Source organism: Amblyomma mixtum, chromosome 4 (genome assembly GCF_055824585.1).
Source record: "Amblyomma mixtum isolate Tamu chromosome 4, ASM5582458v1, whole genome shotgun sequence".
NCBI classification, from domain to species: Eukaryota; Metazoa; Arthropoda; class Arachnida; order Ixodida; family Ixodidae; genus Amblyomma; species Amblyomma mixtum.
Window position 1 is genome coordinate 16,403,392 of NC_143015.1, and position 23,554 is coordinate 16,426,945.

Below are 23,554 nucleotides of genomic sequence, written 5' to 3' on the forward strand. Positions count from 1 at the left end.
TTGGCATGGCGCGCCGCGCTCTTCCCACTAGAGGGGGTGCATATGCAGTATAAAACACCTGCTTTCGCAACCTACCAGGCTTAACCAAAGCTAAGCCCCCGCCAATTTTTTGCAAGCGTGAGTGTGCAGTTTGGCGGGAAAAATAAATACTGAAAATTTGTTGAGGTTCAAAAACCTTTCCTTCACTCAACTGCTACATAATGCTTATTGCAGCAATTTTCAATTCTAGTGAAAGTTTTCTTACGCACTGAAAAGTCTCAGTTATGGATACATAATACCACATTATAGGTTTTGTTTAAGAAGTTGCTGGTTCAAACACGTACCCTTTTATTTTTTTAGACGAAACAGCTTGAAAGTGATCTCATTCAATTTCTAGTACCATTCCGAGTGCAATTTTACCATTTATATGCATGTGAGACACATGTACACAGCTTGCGCCTAATAAAGGTTTAAAAAGGAGACACTTCAACATCTGTTTGCAGTCACACCCTTTTATTCGCCCAAACAAAGCGATTCTTTTCAGTGAAAGCCGTTCGTCTGCTGTCTAGGGTCAAACCAGTTTTTTCTCGCATTCGCAGCGATGGGTCTCGAGAAAACGTCTCTGCACTGACCACATTAAGTGTGAAAGGCAGGGCTGCCCTTCTGGGCTGTGTGCAAAACCCTTGCATGCCAAGACACCGCACCGATATGAAGGAAACACAACATGGAGGAAAACTCTTACTTCAAATGAAGTTTCCACTTGTTATTGCCTTCTTCCAAAGGAGTCGTCAAACTACCCAACAGAGGTTCGAACAAAGTAACGTCGCGGATGACACTTCACTTCTCCCATAAAAGTTCACTTACATCACAGTGCTCCATTTGGCATGGGAGGCTCGGAAGATCAACACCACTTGGTGGGCATGATGCCACCCCACACACATCAGAGGGGCACACTGTGCAATGAACATGATGTTCCAGCATGGCGCCATGCAAGGGACGAGCAAGGAAACGCTGGCACGTCCGTTGCACGGCGTCGCACTGGAACCAACTCTCTGCGGTGACTCTGCCTCAGTCCGCTCGGTGGCATGCACCCACACTCAGGGCAGGCGCGGAGGTGGTGGCGTTGGGAATGCCTGCGCAGGAGGAGGAGGTGCTGTGCCCAGCGGAGGCTTGGCGGCCGACGATGGCAGGCCGGGCACCATGGACGTGGACGGCTTGAGCTCATCGTGGCACTTGACCGTCAGCGACACCTGCACGCCAATCCCAGGGCAGCTGTGGTGTGTGACTGGGCCCACAGGCTGCCACTTCGCCATTCACTGTCTGCCCCTCACTTCCATTATGGGAAAAAGCATGTTGTGGCCAATATTTCAGCACCTTCTATCATTTCACGACTGTCAATAAAGAAAAAAAAAAAGAATACACCTTGAGTCTAATAGCCCCGTCAAGTCAAGCGTGCTTACTGGGAGTGTCACCCACAGAGGAGTGCGTTCACCGAACCCACTTCGGCAGCTGAGTGTATAGCCTAGCTGGCAGCAATTTCAAAGGCACAAAATGTAGTGTTTGTGTGTGTGTGTTTGTGTGTGTGTGTATGTGCACACATGCATGCGTGCTTGTGTGTGTGTGTAAGAGAGAGAGAGAGAAGCCAACAGCCACATAAGCCAAGCAACAGTGGATTTTTTATTTATTTATTCATTTTGTGTATTTATTCATTTTGTGGTTCATAGAGAACCTTACTGAATATGTTATCGCTTAAAGCTAATTGATTAGAAAAGCAGAACAAAAAACAGTCACATGCCGCCGGTGGCAACCGAACCCACGACCTCCACATTAAGCGTCCTGTAGAGCACGGGACGTGTAATTCGGAGGTCGAGGGTTCGGTTGCCACCGGCGGCATGTGGTTATTTTTTCATCTGCTTTTCTAATCAATTATCTTTAAAGGGACCCTGAAAAGCTCTTTGCCAAGGTCAGCAAAAGCCCACGAGAGATCGGTATTCCATCACTTGTCGCCGCACCGCAAAAATTGTTAAGCGAACTCCATCAACACCGAAGATATCGCCGATTAAAAATGATGTTCCTCCTCTCCCCCACATACCACCCTCAACTCATACACGCGGGGCTCGCTCCGAAAAAAAAAAAAAGAAAAGACGGGCCGATGCTCCGCCCATGCATACGTCAAGCAATGGCGCTCTGCTTGTTTACTTCCGGTGGTCGCAGACACATGTGCGAAAGTGAGTGCGATTCACTGCGGTGCGCTGTTGCGAACGGCGTCGCAACGTCCGATCGCAGCTCGTCGCCTGCGTGCAACTCGCTAGATGTCAACGACGAGCCGCGCGCGGCAGACGCAACGACGGGAAGCGGGAGCCAAAGCGAGCACGGAGAGCGGCAGCGTCGTGATGACGTACAACGCGCTCCTCAGGGCGCTCAGGGCCGAGCCACACCGGGCCGGCCTGCCAGCCTTGACGCCGGCCGCCGGCGAGTGAAAAACGCGCTAGTATTGTTTGTTCACGTTTATAGCAAGCCCTGGGATAGATGCATGTCAAATATCCATCACTTCTGACGGTCGTTGGCCAATACCGAGCTGATCGTACAAGTGATGAATGCGATACTAGCAAATTTCATCCCATAGCCGCTTTGGCGCTGCTGCGGCGCTTCGCCTGCCGCCTGCTAGCTCCGTTGCTGAAGGCGTCGTGGAAATCGAATATATATTCTATTATGGGACGAGTTCGCAGTAAAACGATGTGAAGAGTAGGCCTTTTGATATAGCGCAAGCGACTTCCGAAGCGCGTCAGCGATGCGAAACCATTAGGCCTAGCGACGACTAGGGCAGCCTGGGACCAGCGCGCAGTTCGTTGCGCGGCGTTGCCGCAGGTGGTGTCGTTGCCGAAAGATCCACTTTTGCACAGGCATATTGTCGTTGCTCGAATCTAGGAAGCATCCTGTCTGGTATCATGGCTGTTTTGTATTTTCTTGTGCGAACGTGAGGTACGCCGAGCATATGCCGGCCGGCCGGCCAGCCTGGCCGTCTGCCGGCTTCATAAAAACGAGCTAAAGTGTGTTCTTGACGTAAATAATAAACCCTAGGCCAAGAAATGTGAAAAATGTGTCATTTTTGAGGATCGCTGACCAATACTGAGCTGCTGGTAAAGGTAACAACTGTGATACGAGCAAATTTCTGGCCACAACCGCCTTGCAGCTGCCGCTGGCCTGACGTTGGGGTCCGGCTCGCCTGGCGCCCGCTCGCTTCGCGACTGAAGGCGTCGCGGAAAGTGACCATACTATTACTTTATTGTGAGATGATGCTGTTGACTGTAAAGCGATGTGTAGAGTAAGCCTTTTATTATAGCTCAGGCGACTTCCGAAGCGCCGGCCGCTGCCTCTTCGACGCGAAACGAGCTATAGGCCTAGCGACGACCACGACAGCCAGGCAGCAGCAGAGCTCGTCGCTCGGAGAGCCCGCGAGCGGTGCCGTTGCCGAAAGCTCCCAACATAAGCAGGCATGCTTTGTCGCTGCTCGAGTATAGCTGGCAGTCTTTCTGATGACGATCGGTGCCGCGCCGTCCAAGTTTTCGCACATCTGTCTCCTGATTGCTGCTCGAACAGCATGGATCCGGAGCTCAAAGTGCGGCTGCGTGCAGCCACCGCTGAGATGGGCTTCGAGCCTTTCAGTACACGCCATACCGAGACCCACAGGGCGACGACAGCAGCGATATATATAATTCTAGTACACTATAGCAGCGACTCGTCGGCGCAGCTAGGAAACTCGCAAAGGCGGGCGCCGAGATTTGACGAAAACACATGCTTTTGTGAGCAGACGGATTTCCTTCTTTACCGGAAGTACCACATTAATTTCAAGAAATGCGCTGGATTCTTACCTCTGTATACGTATGTTTTAAATAAATAATAAGCAATCAATAAAATAATATTTCAAGGAGCATCAGTGCTCAGTTTCAAATGAAATGTTGCAAAAATTGCGCGTGACGTCAATTGGCAGAGCCAATGAGAAGGGTCGCCCAGTCCATGGCCAAGGCTGCCCAGTTTACGTCAAGTGGTAGGGGCAGGTAAAACCACGCGGTGAGGTGTCGCCCTAATCGGCTGTGAGCGGCAAGTTTGAAAAATTGTTTGTAAATTATTGGTTCCACGCGCAGCTTTCTGAATCAGACTAGAATACTCGCAGAGACCACCTCTACAGAGTTGTTGCAATAAAATATGATTGAAGAAACCATTTCAGGGTCCCTTTAAGCCGTAAAATATTCAGCAATGTTCTCCATTGATCAGCACCACAAAATAAATAAGTAAAAAAAATCCCCTTGGTTTCTGTGGCTGTTGGCTTTCCTCATATTTGTAACTAGGCCCTCATTCCCCCTCCCGTGTGTGTGTGCGTGCGTGCGTGTCGAGAGTTTACTACACTGAAAGCTGTTATGTAGCCCTGCATTTTGCTGTGAAAACTACAGCGTCAGCCGTAAGACCTCAATTAGTACATGATCACAAAACATTCCGCGAGAAAATAAAAATTCACCTCACATAGATCTAGATCACTTCTGCGCTCTTTGTAGCGAGCATTGCTTCATATATCTTTAATGAAAGATGTATCACCTGCTGGGAAACCCTGATGTGACTACAACCCCTTTTATGTTTGTTTGTATGTTTGTTCTTTTTATTGTTATGCATGTTCCCATCATCACCGTTGTAAACCCATATGTGCCCCCCCTTATGCAATGCCTTCGGGCCTTTAAGGGAACAATAAATGAAATGAAATGAAATTTAAACACGAATTTGATTTAATTCAGTTGCCCCCCAACCATGGTGAGGAGGAGGCAAAGTGGAAAGAGGGGAATCCCCCTATATGGGCAGTGAGGGATGGCCCAGTGGCTTGGGAGGTTATGATGAAGGCGGAGGAATGCACAACCCAAGGGTGGTTCCACACCAGAATGCAGGGCTAGTACATGGCTAGATCAAAGCTACAGCGGACTGCTGATCCATGTGCTAAGCCAGTGAGCCTAGCCCTACAAAATTTTTTCGCTCACTGTAACACTGTCTTAAAAAAAAAAAATAATTTAAACTGACCGTCCATTCGTCACAGGGTGGCTTTGCTGTAGCTTCTCTACTGGAGCATTAATCTGCCGAGGCATGCATGCAAGATCTCACGCTCTTGCTGCGACACTTACACACACGAAGCTGGATGAGTTTTAGTCTTTTTCAGGACGTCCATGAAATATGCAGCCCCGAAGCAACACAAACGATTGCATTTACTGGGGGGAGAAAAGCTACGGCTGCACTTACAAATGAGAACAAACGACATGTGTTAAGGCATCTGGTCTCCAAGTGTGCAGGCACTCAAACTGGGTACATTTCAATGCATTTTCATCCCTTACTGGGCAGAGACTGCAGGCACATTTCGTTATTTCTTGTACTGTAATTACTAACTTCTTAACAAAAATGTCTTCTGAATATGAACGTGCTAAAATTATATTAAAAAACTATACTTCCACCACTTAGCAGCATCAGAGACTCATGCGCATTTTCTTCTGTCAAACTATGCATTAAGACATTAGAATGGATGTATTACCGGAAGGCCTACAACCGGAAAATAATCTATTATTGAATTTCTTCCCTCAAGCTGTTTCGGTTTCATCGACCGAACGACGACTGTGACGTCAAGTTGATGTTTTCGTCACGCGGTCCACTAGAAAAACTAATATAATCGCTGATGTGTAGTTTTAATTCACTACGACATTTAATCCAGCCTCTTCCAAGACCTGGAATGGCAAAAAGTGACCTGTCAGCAATTATATAGTTGATTTTTTATGCATAATGTGACCTAAACACCAACTAAGCGCCACAGGCATTGTTCGACTGATGAATCCAAAACAGCTTCAAGAAAAAATTCAATCATAAGTTATTTAGTGCTCATACTTGAATAGCACAGGGTGCTCCATGTATACGAATGTCTAACGCATTAAGAAGAAAATACGCAAGCAAAAATTTGGCGTCTATAGTCCTCTAAACCAGGACTCTGCCTTTTCCACAAGTTATACTACAGTTTTCCTCAATTGCACTGCACACTTCTACTCCCTCCCAATGGAACATCTCGTCGTCTTTTTAACAGTCTGAGCCTACAGCGTTTACATGGTTCCACCATAGCCTTTCAAAAATCCTTCCTGCCATCCGCCATTGAACAGTGGAATGAGCTGCCTGAGGCAGTTGTAACGGAGTGCGATGCAAATAAATTCAGAACCCTGCTTTTATCTCATCTTTTTTGTTAGCACACTTACAGTGTAAGGCTCGACACTTTCGAGTACCACCTCTGCATGTGTTACATAGTTGAACCCTTGTCTGCAAATCAGTGTTCCCGTTTTCCTCCTCTTGATATAGCGTGATGGCCACAGTGTACCAGTGACTGTTCCCTTTTTCATTTTGTAATGCTCTTTTAAAGGTGTACTGAAAAGGAATCTGAACTCGTCTTTTTGCCACGGGAACTCAATCTACACGTTAGGAGCATTCTTAGAAACATCGACTTATTGCCCTGTGTGGCCGATTTCCCTAATTAAATCGGATTAACGTCCGGCTCCCGCCTTTTTTTTTAATTCTCCCAGTACGGTGGGCGGAGTCGACCAACGCATGGAGTGCCTTTCAGCCAGCTCCGTGGAGGCTTTGCTTTCGCTTTATTTTGTTTTTTAGGTTTCTGTGAATAAATAGCTTCATTCACAGATAACGTAGCTGCAAAATAAGCCCGCAGAAATAAAAATACACATGGACTATTTGCTTCTACGGACTACTACGTATTACTCCACCGTTGGCAGAGCGGCAAGCCTCCATGGAGCTGGCTGAAAGGCACTCCACACGTTGGTCGACTCCGCCCACCATATGGGGAGAATTAAAAAAAAAAGGCAGAAGCCGGACATTAATCCGATACAATTAGGGAAATCGGCCACACAGGGCAATACTAAATCGAAGTTTCTAAGAATGCTCGGAACATGTAGATGGAGTTCCTGCGGCAGAAAGACGAGTTCAGATTCTCTTCACTGCACCTTTAACAATTTTTTTGCCTTCTTCACTGTTCGTACTTCAATGTTCTTACTTCGTACTTCAATGCTCGTACTTCAATGTTCTTCAATGTTCGTACTGTTTGTGACTGTTTTTTTGCTCCCCCCTTATGTAATGCCCCAACTGGGGGTCCTTAAGGGAAAATAAATGATGATGATGACAAGAAGTTGTAATGATGGGGTTGTTATCCCACTGACAGTGCCCCCACCTGTGGTCCGGTCTTCCAGAGGGTGTGCTGGGCGTCCAGCACGGCCGTGTCGATGGTCACCGTGTGCAGGCCCTGGCCCACCAGGGCGAGGAGGAACTGCGCCTGGAAGTAGTCGTTGTGCGGCTGCACCACCTCGCTCAGCTGCACCACGTCACCCGCAGGGGGCTGCACACAGCGTTCACTCCTGCTCATGGCTACCCTTGACGGCAGACATATACTGCCCCCAGTGTTCCACCCTGCAAAGCCACTCGCCTTGGTGTCGGCCGGCTGTCGTCCGGGCGGGGTGGTGGTGAGGGTGACGAGCACCTTGTGCACGGTGCGGGCGGGCGTGTGGCGAGGGGGGGACCGGTGCTGCACCACCCCTTCCACCCTCAGGGCCAGCTGTGCCTGCTGGGCCAGGAAGAGGGGCTCGCCCGTGCTCTTCTGCTGGGGGGACACGGCCAGCTGCATGCACACACACCCCACAGTGCTGCTTCATACTTGGGCTACTTCACTGGCCACTCGTTAATGAAGGGCAGCGGGGAACATAGAGAGGACAAGTACCGCATTTACCCAATTCCAACGCGCCCCCGATTCCAACGCGCACCCAATTTACGGCACCAAAAAAAAAAAAAAATTTCAAGCCCCTATTCTAACACGCGCCCGATATTGGTAATGAAAAAAAAAAACTACAAACCCCGCTTCTAACGTGCATGTGACTTCTACGAATGAAAATAATTTGCAACTGTTTTTATATTTTAAGGTGAGATGCGGGTGAAAAAACCGTGATTTTTTTCGATAAAGTCGATTTTGTATTTTCCTGCGTTTTGTATTCCCCCAAGCCTCTTCTTTTATGTATAAAAAAATCAAAGCCGATACTCAATGGGAAGTTAGTAAAAAATGCAATTAAAGCACTAGCGGTGGCTCGTGAAAGTGCCAATTTGACCGAATTTCGGGAACACGGCATTTTGCTCCACGGCGTCGCACGCTCTTGAATTTTCGCGGGTAAGTAGGCCTACCCATCTTCTACCAGAAGCCACTTCGGCAGCGGCGCATTCTTGATAAAAATATGATAAAAATATGAAAAAGAGATCGTTTCCCGCCCGAGTCGAGCGTCGCGACTGGCCCTTCAAATCACGTGGTACGATCAGAGCCTTTCCATTGGCTACGAGCATTCCACCGCATGGTCGGACGCAGACGCTCTTTCTTCGTTCTGCCGCCACCGAGACGTGAACCAACGCATCTGCCCGGGTTTTTCTCCTTTCTCCGCTATGGATGTGACTGAGAAACGAGATTTTCGTTCACGCAAGTTCCTGACAGAGCATCAGTATAAAGGAAGACGCCCCAAGCGCAAGCGGAGAGCTCCGGTGACGGGAGGTTCATCTGCTGCCAGGCGTAACTGCGGCAACAGCGATGCACTATTTGGATCCTTCAAGCTTCTTGCAGAGCATCCATGACTTCGTCAGTGCATCTGAGCGAAAGATAAAGATGTTCGACGGCCAAAACAAGCATAAAAACAAGCGCGGAAGCGGTTATCTGTGAGATCGGCATGATGCACGACCTCCCCAGCGGCGCGGCGTGCCCCGCCTGTGGACGATGTAATCTCTGTCAGAGAATCGGCCACAAAACAGAAAGGACTCTCATCGTTTTTGGAACTTCACCGCCGAAATGACGCGTTTCTGACAACCGTTGTTTCATCAACATATTCTTCGAGCCGCGTATCTCGATCGTGCAAAGGCAGTGATGAGGTGTCCGCCCGCGGCAGTGCACGGGATAGCGTCGCCGTGAACGTGGTCCGTGGTCACTGAACACGCGACCAGTGACAAGCACCACACCGGTTGAAAACGGCTCCTGCGATGCAGAAAACGACAAGCAAATGTGCTCTCATGTTTGCCAGCAGTTAGTGAGCTCCCACATCGTATAATGGCGATGACGATGGGCAGCTATGGGGCAGTTTCGGTTTGCACTCGAATACAACGCGCATGCGATTTTGAGACGTATTTTCCCCGAAAAAAGGTGCGCGTTGGAACTGGGTAAATAAGGTACTGTGTGGATCTATCTATCAGTCTCTCGTGCTCCTGTGTTCTCTGGTGCATTGTTCCTTACTCAGGAAAAGAATAACAAAACCAGTGGAGCAGTGCCACAGATGAGGACAAAAAAAAACAACCAATAAGGCAGGCGATGAAACTGCCAGTGCCCACCTTGCTAGTCACGTGTCATCATCTGATCGTACCACCCCCCTCTGCTATGCATGACCAAGCGCTAACCTAATTCGTAATTAATGGGATGAGACACAAGGCCTAACCAATCCCTTGCGCAATTCTGTCTCCATGTTTGAGACAGCACTTCCATGCCCATATAACAGGATGCGCATGCTTGACGGTGCATGGACAGCAGCAGCAACAAGGACATGTGGGACAGACTGCAGAGGCCTTCCATAGCGAAGCAAAAGAGGGGACCAGTACCGTGAGTAACACCTCAGCTACTGATCAAAAAACGGAAGGGGACACTTAAGCTCTGCCTCAAGGGTATGAGCATGAATGGGTTAATGCTCATACAGTACGTGGGACTGGTCATTCTCAACTCTACATTCACAGGTCCCTGGGAGTCCTCACTCCACTCCTGGTGCAGTGGAGCAGTGGTTAAGCAATGTCTCAGAACCAAAATGAATGTTCAGACTTGTTGCAAGTCCATCGTCGACGAAACAGCACAAAAAAGAAAAAATCGAAGGACTGTCATCACTTGCACCACTTCCCCGTTTGTGTCCTCTGCGCTATTTCATCAGCCATGAACTCTCGAAAACCAACCAACCCCGCAGGCAACTTACCGAAGCTAAAGAATGAGAAACTGACCTGGCAGCAAAGTTATTAATGCAACAGCATTTAGGTTGCCATCTTATAAAAAGTTTCTGCTTCAATGTCACAAGATTCCCTGATTGGTTGAGAGAGGTCATGTGATCTCCTGACGTCACCACAACCTGCCCTCCACGGCCGGTGGTAACCTGGCTACCGGATTGGGAGCAACCTGCCTGAAGGCGAGCAGAAAGATGGGCTAGTTGGTGGATATGCATCCCAAAACATTGTCGCACTTGGGGTGCGAGCGATGAGAAGATGCAGTGTAAACGGCTCTTTGACAAAACAACAATTCTGTTCAGGCATGGGGATCACCTTGTGCAGGAGCTCATGAAAGCCTTTCATATGCGTATCAGTAGAGATAGATGCATCAGCCAGACTTCCGTCCGCTTCTCTGATAAGGAGTTCTGCTTTGTGGCCAAATCACTCGGGTATACAGGGGGTTGACACATGATGTTCTTGATGATAGCTTGGTGTGGTTCGTTTTGTTTTTTTCCTATTTATATGTGCATGTTTTGGGGAATAAAACTTCAGTTGTGAGTAGCGCTCGTCCTTGTGTTTGTCTCTGCTTAGTCCTCATGTTTCGGTGCAATTTTTTCAGTCTGCCTGATGGCACTCGAATATTCTAGGTGATGACTTGCATATCCATATAAGGGCGATCGAATCAGTTCCAACTGGAGTTCTGGCAGGAAAATGAAAAGAACACTAGACACTCGGCCACCACACCAGACAACCTAAATGCTGTCACATTTTTCTCCTTAAGAATGTGGTTGACACTCCATGACATGGGCACCACAAAAACCTCTGACAATCAGGTCCTTATGTTCAGAGGCGTGTAGCTACATGGCACAAATGTTGCCCCTTTGCCACTGAGGGCCCTGGAGGCGAAGGCACCCATCCGATGCCTTTGGAGCCCAACAGCGCGGCCTTCAAGAACCTGCGATCACAGTGCCATCCAACGTCAAAAGGTAAAAAGCTAGAAAAAAAATTACGCAGCAAACAATGTTTGAAAACATCGTAAAAAAATACAGATGGCTTGTCTTGTTTTGCTTTTTGGATGGGTGTTTAAACTTTAAGCCAAGATTTCAAGACAATATAAGTGTTGAGACTAAGAAGTTTGCGGATATACGGTGGCCGCAACTAGCAAAGGACAGGGTCAACAGGAGAGACATGGGAGAGGCCTTTGCCCTGCAATGGGCCTAGCAGGGGCTGATGATGATGGTGATGATGAAGTGTTGCCGCAACACAAGAGTGCCCCTGGTGGCCAAGGCAACACACAAAACCTGCTGCTACTGATGAGAGCAGCTGCTGCAGTTGTTTCAAGGAAGCAATCAGAATAAGAACAGTCTGATAACCCACTCTAATTTGAAGACACTCACTTCAGCCACCTCGTGCCCAGCAGTGGGTGCTAAGCCTCAACGACTGTTTCACCCTTTGGGCTGCTCCTCTGGAGGAAAGGAGGAGGAATGCCCTGTGATAGACGTAAGGAGGAGGAATGCCCTGTGATAGACGTAAGGAGGAGGAATGCCCTGTGATAGACGTGAGGAGGAGGAATGCCCTGTGATAGACGTGAGGAGGAGGAATGCCCTGTGATAGACGTGAGGAGGAGGAATGCCCTGTGATAGACGTAAGGAGGAGGAATGCCCTGTGATAGACGTGAGGAGGAGGAATGCCCTGTGATAGACGTGAGGAGGAGGAATGCCCTGTGATAGACGTAAGGAGGAGGAATGCCCTGTGATAGACGTAAGGAGGAGGAATGCCCTGCGATAGACGTAAGGAGGAGGAATGCCCTGTGATAGACGTGAGGAGGAGGAATGCCCTGCGATAGACGTGAGGAGGAGGAATGCCCTGTGATAGACGTGAGGAGGAGGAATGCCCTGTGATAGACGTGAGGAGGAGGAATGCCCTGTGATAGACGTAAGGAGGAGGAATGCCCTGTGATAGACGTAAGGAGGAGGAATGCCCTGTGATAGACGTAAAGAGGAGGAATGCCCTGTGATAGACGTGAGGAGGAGGAATGCCCTGTGATAGACGTAAGGAGGAGGAATGCCCTGTGATAGATGTAAGGAGGAGGAATGCCCTCACCTTGATGGTGGTGGCCTGCAGGGCCTGGAAGAAGAAGCGGGGCAGGCACGGGGGCACCAGCACCAGCTCCTGGCTCAGCCGCTCCACCAGCTGCACCTGCTGTCATATAGAACAAGTTTCCATCAACACACCATTTATCCTGCCTGTTGCTACCACATGCCAGGAGGCGCCAGTGACAACTGCCATAGCTAAAGCCCCTGGTTTTCTGCGATTCTGCAAAAGATCACGGATTTATGCACTTTTCGTGAAACTTGTATTTAGCAGCCATATTCTCATTTTGTGATACCATTCTGTTGAAGCGGACATCAATAGGAATGGCAGCATGGTGGGAATATGACTAATTTACCTTATTTGCACAAACATAACACATGGGGAATGAGTATGAGACGTCAGGAGAATTTTAAAAGATGCAATATTATGATTACTATGACCCTATCGCAAACCCCCCCTCCCCCTCGAAGAAAAGAAACACAGATGGCACGCTGAAATATGAAACCAATCGATATGTCAACATTGTTAAAATGAAACGCTTCATACGCGAGCTCCAAAATAGGGTAAGGAAAACCGTCCAATTGCACACAGCCTCCCACACAGCAGCAGCCGCCACTAATGGTTTCAAGTTTATTTTGATAATGATACATTTGTCAAGGAGGTTGACAAAAAGGGAACAGCATGCCTGACTAGGCGTCAACCTCCTGCAATGTGTGACACATCATACAGAGCATGGCAAGAAGCGCAGTCTTTCAATACAAAGAATACACATGTAGCATACATATTCGCTACATAAAAGACATACAGTTGACCTCACCGTAAACATATGAACTGCAGACAAAACTTTCAAATACCAGCACTTGGGACATTGGGACAAGGTGTTTCATTCAGAGACAATACATACTTGTGAAGACTCTTTTTGAATGCACCAACAGACTTGCTTTCATTTACAATAGATATAATTATGGGATGGTGATTTAAGAGATCTGCAATTTGGTTCGTTATTTTCTGTGAACCATAGTTTGTGCGCATTATTTCTTTTTGGTATATTGTGTGGCGGAAGTCATAATTGTGCTGCCTGGAGAGAGATTGTTGAGTGAAAGTATGCGGATAGGAGAGGTGTCTCGGGCTGCCCAGTCAAGCTTCCGTTTGCTCTTCTTTCCTTCTCCACTCAACTCAACTCCTTCACAGCCTTTTCTTCCTCAACGGCCCGTGCTGTCTTCTTTTCACATCCACAGTCACCGTCTCCATTGCACTTGCATGCTGCGCACTCGGTCCCAAGATCACTGAAAAGCTGGTTTCTCCTACCGGCTAGGGTTCCGGGTGGCAAAGTTCGCTTTAGCTACCTTGAAGAGCTTAGAAACAAAAAAAAAATTCCCGCTCTATTAATTCTTTTTATTTCCCATTCACTTTTACAGGGTAGCCGATCATAAAGGCTACAACACACTGAAAGCAGAAATGATCACAATGCAAAGTTCAAATGTTATAACAGCTTCAAAATCAAACAATGCAGAAATAGGTCAATAACGTGGTCTCAGATTCATGCGGAATTAAACTGTCTTGGTGACCAGAGGAACATATCTGCTATTAAGGGTGACTCATCATGAGCACTTTTAATTGTGATAACCTTAGGCTGCAAATTTCGCACCTCTGCAATGAAAACTGTTCAGAAGTTTGGGTAGGTGGTACTGAAGCATTTGATCGCCGTAACCAGTACGGGATCTGGGAACATTCCACATTTCTGGGTGACGAGTTAGTCATGTAGGTTCAGACTGCTCCAAGTTTGCTATTTCAGCCATTCTCATGGAAGGTCTTCAATAACAGGGATAAAATTGTTTAGTAGTCTTTAGATGTCATCATCATCATCATCAGCCTGACTATGCCCACTGCAGGGTATATTTGCTGAATTTTGGATCATGGTTCCAAATATAACGCAATGTGCATTCTGAGACACTATCTGATGTTGCCCATGGAATACTACAGATTCTTTGTTCTCAATTAATTTTTCACCACAGAAAATGTGAGGCCCTAGCCATAGCGCTGTCCACTGGCCGAGTCAGCGAGGCAGCACAGTGGGAATGCAGTGCAACCCACCGAGCACAACAGGTAAAAAGAAACAGGGCGCACAGTGCTTGCGTTACCATTTCCTCTGCTTTGCGCTGTCACTCCCATCACGCTGCCAGCCAGCGCTGACCACCATATAATCTTGACAAACGGCGGGTGTGGGGTGTGAATGTGCACACCTCGCCACACACCCACTGCCGCTGCTAAAACCAACCACAACGGCACACATCTGGCCAGCCTGACTCATGACAGGGTCCCACTGCATATCTTTCTCTGAGAGGAGTGAACCACCTCCCTATGCTATGTCCCTCTTCTCGCACACCTCGCTCTCAGCTGCAAAGGCCTCCCTAGAGTTGCATGAGCCCAAAGCCGATCCTCCCGGCGAGTGGACAAACTCATCGGTGAGCAACTGAGTGGCAGCTGCACACTCCCTCACCTGTGGGGTGAGGCTGTTCTGGTGTCGCAGGTCGCGCAGCCACAGCAGGCCCCGGTGGGCAGCCTCCAGGAGGCGGTGCTCACTGAGCGAGGAGCAGGACGAGGGGGACTGCTGCTCCATCCACACACAGCCGTCCTCACTCGAGCTGCACACAACACAGTCCCCTGTTCACTTCACGGTTAGCAGCACTGGGAGGCCAGTTTGGAAGGGAAAGAGGGCTGCCAAGTAGCAATGAGCCAAGGCTGGCTGAGTACATCTGGTCACCTCTTGATCACTCTGTGCCATTTACCAAAGTGCTGACAGCAACTGAAGTGCCCCGTGTATTACTCTGTTTCATACATAGCAGGCAACACTGCCAAAGCTAGCGTGCCTGTTCCACAGGCTAAGTCCACAATATTTGTATCTTACGTTTTTTCTTTGTTTATTCAATCTGATTTTTCAATATAACCCACCCCTTATGTAATACCCCCAATCCTGGGGGCCTTTAAGGTAATAAAGTGAAGTGAAGTGAAGTGAAGAAGTGAAAAAGTAGTTCGTCATACAACCAGAGCTAACGCAAGCATATTTCGTAGCGACAAATCTTAAGTGCCAAGACTGGCACCTCCTGGACTTCGTTTTGCCTCTTGCCACATTTTCGTCCGGCGACTCGTCGAGACTTCGAGAAGCAAAGAGTGCACGTGGCAGTATGATACGCGGTTGGCAGAGGCGAATCACCCCTAATCAATCTGCGCCCAAAAAGTATTTCACCCTCCGTGAGAATTATGGCCAGAGAGCCCAAGCACTGAGCACCTCACAGCTTCAACCGTGATTTTCAATGCTACCAGATCATTTTATACCACTCTTTGTATTCGTCCAAACAATGACTGGAGTTTAGAGAAGAACAAATGATAGGTGGCGGAGTAATATGGTTTCCCAGACGCACTATTTCAGCAATCTCTGCAGCGTTGCCTGCTATGTATGAAACGGAGTGTAGTTGGAGCAGGTTGAACGCGCAAACATTAATCAGTAATCTTAAACTTGGTGTCTGAAAGGAAACTTAGGTGCTAGTCTCCCAGGTGCTGCTGTTCACAAGCTCGCCATTTCAAGTTCGAATGACTAGTGTGAGAGGCACTGCAGCCCAAGAGCACTGGTGTGGCATTTGTGGTGCCCGAGACACAGACAGCCAGAGACCATCACACTTATATAGGGCGACACTGAAGACACATTCAAGTGGGCCTCTGTCAATAGGACATCATGCTCTAATGACAAAGTGTTTCTGGGTCATTTTTTGGCCCCAAAGACCAGCGCCGATCGCCCTTAACATATCGTAGGCTGGAGATAATACGTAGTGCAAAGCCCATTTCGGGTCACACTTGGCTGACTGCAATCCATTAGGCAGACTCACTTGATGCCCTGGTTGTACTGGGAGATGCGGTCGATGGCCTGCATCACCAGCAGCGCATTCTGCTGCACCCTGGTGGCCAGTCAAGGAGGGTAGCAGACGACTCTTAACACGGGGCCCATTACTTGACGCCTGCACCCTATTTCGGTTTCAGCAGAAAGCAGGCATGCAATCCCAACAGCCTCATGCACACCCTGATGTTTCCAGTAACATCCCATGTCACAGCGTAAGATGTGCAATGCACCAGGCAGGCAGGCAGGCAGAGCCAACTCTGCTGCACCTTCTCTGGTGAAACACTTGAATTAGAGGGAAAAAATGGCGCCAAACTATGCATACGACAAGAAAGGAGCGAGGACGAGACACAAGGGCCCAGTCACAACTGAAATTTTATTGAAGGCAGGAAGCACCTTATATAAGGTGAAGTTTCAAGGGGAAAGAAGGGTGACAAGAAGGAGAAGGTGAACAAACGCAACCAGCCAAAAATCGCAAAAATAAAAAGAAAAGTTACCTGATAGCGGAATCTAGGAAATTGAATTTGGAGGCAAAAAGAGACAAAAGTGGAGTGCTGACACACCCACCGCCCAATTTCTTTATGTAGAAAGCCTCCAGACTGCAATTTTTGGCTGCCTGCCCGCTTCTGCGTTTCCAGATGGTTGCCTTTGTTGTCCTACTCATCCATGTCATCCTTCTTTCCCCTTTGAAACTTCACCTTATACTATAAGGAGCTTCATGGCTTCAATAGAAGTTCAGCTGTGAGTTGGCCCCTGTGTCTCGTCCTCGTTCCTTTCTTGTGGTGTGCATGGTTTGGCGCTATTTTTCCCCTCTAATTCAAGTATGCACCCACTAGCCCAAAATGAGGTGTTAATGTAGCAAAACACAGCAGCAACACTCGCTCCAACAATGCCAAGTGTGCATGCCACTGTTCCCAAGCCTGCCCTTTCCCTTGTTGGCACAAATTCACCACCAGATAAACAGTCTGCTAGCGAAGCCATTGTGTGCTTGGTTGGCTCAGCACCCATCGCCACCACCACAAGGGTGTCACGAGAAGAGAAGAGCAGAAGAAAGAACGAAGATGCACCTTTGCAAAGAATCTGAAGATCAAGTGGAAAATGGGGAACAAAAAGGGAAAAACAAAGCCAAGGCTATAAGGACAGGTGACGTGGCCCAGGGGCAGAACATGTCAGGTGCCAACGGTGTGTTGTAGTATGGTAGCTGGCAGGTTTCACCATTCATTTACTACAAGGCCTACTGACCAAGCCTGGACTCCAGCACCAGACCTGCAGGTCACAGCAATGCCCCTCCCATGGTACGAGGGTCCAGTGCCAATGCCTCGGGGGGGGGGGGGGGGGGGGGGGGGACTGATGTGGCCAGCTACCCCTGCCCACTGGCCTCCTCTCCAAGAAAGAGCGCAGTGACCCAACATGTTGGAACATTTCCAGCGAAGAGAACACCACAAGCGCTTGTGGTGTTCTCTTCTCTGTCCCTGTCCTGTGTGCGCTGGAAATGTTCCAACAGGCTGTACCCACTCGCTCAAATGTCAGTTTTTTTGACCCAACATCGCGCCCCAATCCACTGCTGCCTCTGTCCACGCCAGCACAAGGGACCTCCCTAAGCCCCACCACAACCGCCTCCACTCCTCGTCCGCATCGTCCCAAGTGAGGAAGTCAGCATTACTTGGCGGTTGCCATTTTTGATACGTCAGTGTGCCCCATATAATACTTTCTGTCCTGCGTACCACTGCCCAGAACATCTCTTCCGCTCATGCCCATGCAGAGTGCCCTGCAACTGTGTGCACAGCAACCGGAAACCATATTTCCCTGACAGAACCCAGACATGCTCTCTGCTCTCCCGCCTCTCTTTTAACGTCACCCCTAGCAAGGATACAGCTGGACATTGCGCAGGGTGCCGGGGTCTGCATCGAACAGGGTCTGGTAGAGCACCCCGTACTGGTCGGCCAGGGCCTTGAAGTCCCGGGAACACTTGCGCAGCTGCACAAACACACAAGGGAGAGGGGGGGTCAGCACAGCGAACAAAGGCAAAGCACATCACGGGGGTATTCTGCACTCTCCTTACAGGAGGAAGAAGATTACGGTACACAAAACACGAACCAATCAGACAGATGGCCCACTTAACCACCCACCGTCACACAATTATAGCAAATACTACAGCCGAAATTGAATCTGCAAAAATATTCAAGTGCCGTGACATGTACAGGCTCTTTGGTGAATGACTGTTTCCAGGTCAGGTCAGACCACTTGCAATTGTGCAATTCGTATTTACTTAAATTTAGGCAATGGATGCGTTGTCCTCTTTTTCAGTTCTGAAAGCGAAGAGGAGGCCTTCTGCTGTTGTGGGTTTTAGAACACGTTCTGGTCATTGTCTTCCGGAAAAAAATGCAGAAGCTGATCACGAAACATTTTAGACCAATCAAACAGGGTAATTAATCTCACCACCTGAATGCTCCCCGATCCCACTGTACCGCATCACGTCTTCACTTCTGTTAGTTCAAACTTTGGTTGGTTCGAGCTGCACTGGCATCCCCCTGAAGTTAGAATCAACGAGCTTTTACAGCCTAAAGAGATACCACCTCTAAAGAAAAGTAAGCAAGCAAAGCATGCAGTACATTAGGAAAACCATTGAGCAGGCACTACACACGCATTTCAAATTGCTCTCATTTTTTTGTCCCGTTCTTCTCCTTCTTTTGCTATGCTTCACTCCCTGAAGCTGCCTACACAACTACATTTTTTGGTTTCCTGACTGCTACTCTCTACCGTTTCAACTCGCATCCTCCAACAGAGTCCAAGGTTCTGGGGCCTTGGACACAACCTTCCTCACAAAAGAAAGCGGTGAAAGCGCTCCTGAGATTCTTAAGGGACTCAAGGTTGTATTTCCGTCTACAATCTTTAGATTTGGTCAAATGTTTAGGGGAATCCCCCAAGGTGGAGTAAATTTGTAATAAGGGAGTAATTACTCATTGTCATCCACCCAAGCGCAGCCATACGGCTACAAAGGAAAGCTATACAGCTTTCTCAGAAACTTCGTAGTTAAAGAAAAATTCGTCCTGGTCCGGGGTTCGAACCCGGGACCACCGCTTCACCGGAGCAGTCGCTCTACCAACTGAGCTAACCGGGACGGCAAGCTTATGGTAGGGCGAGAGCGAATTGATCTATAACTCGAAGTGGGAACAGTTGGTCAAATGTTTAGGGGAATCCCCCAAGGTGGAGTAAATTTGTAATAAGGGAGTAATTACTCATTGTCATCCACCCAAGCGCAGCCATACGGCTACAAAGGAAAGCTATACAGCTTTCTCAGAAACTTCGTAGTTAAAGAAAAATTCGTCCTGGTCCGGGGTTCGAACCCGGGACCACCGCTTCACCGGAGCAGTCGCTCTACCAACTGAGCTAACCGGGACGGCAAGCTTATGGTAGGGCGAGAGCGAATTGATCTATAACTCGAAGTGGGAACAGTTGGTCAAATGTTTAGGGGAATCCCCCAAGGTGGAGTAAATTTGTAATAAGGGAGTAATTACTCATTGTCATCCACCCAAGCGCAGCCATACGGCTACAAAGGAAAGCTATACAGCTTTCTCAGAAACTTCGTAGTTAAAGAAAAATTCGTCCTGGTCCGGGGTTCGAACCCGGGACCACCGCTTCACCGGAGCAGTCGCTCTACCAACTGAGCTAACCGGGACGGCAAGCTTATGGTAGGGCGAGAGCGAATTGATCTATAACTCGAAGTGGGAACAGTTGGTCAAATGTTTAGGGGAATCCCCCAAGGTGGAGTAAATTTGTAATAAGGGAGTAATTACTCATTGTCATCCACCCAAGCGCAGCCATACGGCTACAAAGGAAAGCTATACAGCTTTCTCAGAAACTTCGTAGTTAAAGAAAAATTCGTCCTGGTCCGGGGTTCGAACCCGGGACCACCGCTTCACCGGAGCAGTCGCTCTACCAACTGAGCTAACCGGGACGGCAAGCTTATGGTAGGGCGAGAGCGAATTGATCTATAACTCGAAGTGGGAACAGTTGGTCAAATGTTTAGGGGAATCCCCCAAGGTGGAGTAAATTTGTAATAAGGGAGTAATTACTCATTGTCATCCACCCAAGCGCAGCCATACGGCTACAAAGGAAAGCTATACAGCTTTCTCAGAAACTTCGTAGTTAAAGAAAAATTCGTCCTGGTCCGGGGTTCGAACCCGGGACCACCGCTTCACCGGAGCAGTCGCTCTACCAACTGAGCTAACCGGGACGGCAAGCTTTTGGTAGGGCGAGAGCGAATTGATCTATAACTCGAAGTGGGAACAGTTGGTCAAATGTTTAGGGGAATCCCCCAAGGTGGAGTAAATTTGTAATAAGGGAGTAATTACTCATTGTCATCCACCCAAGCGCAGCCATACGGCTACAAAGGAAAGCTATACAGCTTTCTCAGAAACTTCGTAGTTAAAGAAAAATTCGTCCTGGTCCGGGGTTCGAACCCGGGACCACCGCTTCACCGGAGCAGTCGCTCTACCAACTGAGCTAACCGGGACGGCAAGCTTATGGTAGGGCGAGAGCGAATTGATCTATAACTCGAAGTGGGAACAGTTGGTCAAATGTTTAGGGGAATCCCCCAAGGTGGAGTAAATTTGTAATAAGGGAGTAATTACTCATTGTCATCCACCCAAGCGCAGCCATACGGCTACAAAGGAAAGCTATACAGCTTTCTCAGAAACTTCGTAGTTAAAGAAAAATTCGTCCTGGTCCGGGGTTCGAACCCGGGAATCGAACCCGGGGTTCGAACCCGGGGTTCGAACCCCGAATCTTTAGATTTTTAGTGCACGCCCTCTGTCCCCTTGTCGTAGTGGTCGATGGACACTTGAAAAACTCATTTCATTGCCGCTCTTTTTCCTTTTTTTTTCCGCTTGTTCCCCTCCCCACGTGTAGGGTAGCCTGCTGGGCATCGCCTGGTTAACCTCCCTGCCTTTCCGTCCTTTTCTCTGCCTCTCTCTCTCTCTCTCCCTCTAACATTTTCCTTTCCATAGCTGGCTGCGTTGTCCTTAACTTAAGCTGAACCCCCTTTGTTAGCCTCCACGTTTCTGCCCCATAGGTGAGTACCGGTAGGATACAGCTGTTATATACTTTTCTCTTCAGGGATATTGGTAGACTGCCATTCATGATCTGAGAGAACCTGCCATATGCGCTCCACCCCATCCTTATTCATCTACTTATTTCCCTCTCATGATCCCCATCAGCGGTCACTACCTGCCCTAAGTAGACTCTCTCTCTATTTTGTGGGGCATCATTTTTCGGTGAATAAATCTCAGCTTCTTCGAAATCCATTTTTGTTTCTATTCCTTCAGCAAATAAACAGTGTAGGAGCACATGAATTGTCTTTCCATCCAACTGACACTGTTTGTACAAACATCTTCACAAGTTCACCAGCACTGCGACGAGGAACAAGGACAGAGAAGGAAGGGCAGGGACAAGCGCTACTAAAAACTGGAAGTTTATTTGAGAAAAACACAGATCATACACTCTAAAATGACAACCCAAAGCGCCTGCGTTTACCGCAAAAAAGAACACAAAACAAAGTCAGGAATCCAGGTACGAAATTTCACACTCGTGGATGGTCACAGAAGGTGTGCTAATGCACGTGTCGCTGTTCTTGTGAATGAGATAGGCTTCACGCAACTCCCTGGTCAACTGATCTTGATGTGTAAACTTAATCTTAGCCCTGTTGAGAAGGGGAAAGCATGCTTTTTTAGTAGACACCTTGGACACACCGGTTGTACAAACATGCTCACCTGGCTGGTCTGAAGTATGTACTAAATAAAATAAAAGCACAAACACCCCGCTACGCTGTTTCCCCGCACCCTCGCCCCTGAGCTTCACAGGAGGAGGACTGTACCTGGGCAACGACGCGTCCGCACTTCTGCAGCTCATCGCGGGTGGCCGAGGCGACTGAGGCGGCAATGGCCGGCGGGGGTGCTGTGCGCAGGCAGCCGCACGCCTGCAGCAGCTGCGCATGCGCCCGCACTCCCTCGCAGCGCAGCCGCACATACTCCGCCTGGAACTGGAGGGCGTGGGCTGGGGTGGTGGCCGCCTGCAGCAACGGGAGCAAGGGGCATCCCCCACGCAAAGATGTGCACTGCTTTAGAAAGTATTGCTTTAGAAACACCACAGAGTATATAGTTCACAAGGGTAGAAACTTGGGCGAGTCGGTAACTGTGATTCATGGTATGTGAGGAAGCGCAAAACGGTACATCATCATTGTCAGCCTGACTACACCCACTGCAGGGCACAGGCCTCTCCCAATGTCTCTCCACTTAACCCTGTCCTTCGCGAGTTGCGGCCACTGTATCCCCGCAAACTTCTTAATCTCATCCCCCCACCCAACTTTCTGCCGCTCACCCCTGCTACGCTTGCCTTCTCTTGGAATCCACTCAGTTACTCTTAAGGACCAGCGGTTATCTTGCCTTCGCATTACATGCCCTGCCCAAGCCCACTTCTTCCTCTTGATTTCAACTAGGCTGTCATTAACACGCGTTTGTTCTAAAAACACAGCACAGCACACACAACACAGGCGCGAAATAGTATATATAGCTTTCAGCTGCCAGATCTCTTGGGTTGGAAAACAACGCCTGAAAAGTCTGAGTGTGACGTGAAGGTACGCTACGCCAATAGGTTTCTCGTTAGGGGCACAGAGTTGAAGAGGAGACATCTTCGCGAAATACGAAACACAATGTTTACTGAAGAGCACACCCTCTCTGCATGCTCGCAGGCACAGTAGCTCCAATGTGCTAACATGCACCTCTCCAGTTTTCCTTACAAAAGGCTTCGTTAGACCTCTTCAGCTCTGCAGTTGTTCATTTATGTGAGCAAGTTCTGCCCCTGCTTCTAGCACAGGCCTCATTCAGAAGAAACTAATCAGACTCGGTTGCCCCTCTATCCTTGTGAGCCAGGCCTGTCCCTGGGCTGGCTGAAGCATTGTCAGTTGGAGACCCTGCACTGAAGTCAATTGAAACCTGGAATTGCTGATCTCAAATGTTTTTCTTGTCTGCTTCTTGGTTGCCCAAACTGATCGTGTTTTTTCCTTGCTGCATGTTTGACATTTCATTTTTGCATATTTCATTAATTGGATTACTTCTGTTTGTTTATGTTTATGACTTTCCCAAATGAAGAGCTCGGTTTGCATTTCGTTTAGTCCTTGTTTTGCTGATATTCTATTGCCCAAAGAAAAAATGTTTTGAAGTTATTATTCATTCTGTACACTGATGTTATTTGTATGCCCCTCTTGCTTGGGCCTGCAGTATTGAATAAATAAATAAATAAAATGAGTCAGCATCAGTGTTGTAGGTGTTACCGAATAAAAGTAACTAAATACGTTACTCGTTACGCTATAAAAAAAAGAATGTGTTACCACCCTACGTTACCTAAAAAAAACTACAAAAAAAAGGTAACGCGTTACCGTTACCGAAAAAAAGTATCGCACGTTACTTTGCCGTTACTCCATGGCCATTAATTTTAATCAGTGCGTCCTCGCTGTAACTGTAAACG

General features: G+C 48.4%; 1 protein-coding gene across 3 annotated transcripts in view; it reads right to left on the minus strand.

Moving 5' to 3' along the window:
- Positions 1-475: 475 nt before the first annotated feature.
- Positions 476-23,554, minus strand: part of defl (Integrator complex subunit 7) — a 68,167-nt gene continuing 45,088 nt past the window's right edge. The window contains exons 11-18 of one of the 3 annotated variants that reach the window (XM_089586222.1): positions 21,906-22,100; positions 17,904-18,007; positions 16,023-16,091; positions 14,639-14,783; positions 12,148-12,243; positions 7,484-7,675; positions 7,232-7,396; positions 476-1,229 (exon numbers count right to left, since the gene is read on the minus strand). In XM_089586222.1, the coding sequence (XP_089442348.1) occupies positions 1,077-1,229; positions 7,232-7,396; positions 7,484-7,675; positions 12,148-12,243; positions 14,639-14,783; positions 16,023-16,091; positions 17,904-18,007; positions 21,906-22,100 (1,119 nt within the window). In that variant the 3' untranslated portion in view covers positions 476-1,076. Of the gene's footprint in view, positions 1,230-7,231; positions 7,676-12,147; positions 12,247-14,638; positions 14,784-16,022; positions 16,092-17,903; positions 18,008-21,905; positions 22,101-23,554 lie in introns of all 3 variants that reach the window. The other 2 variants (XM_089586221.1, XM_089586220.1) reach the window with 2 other exon arrangements.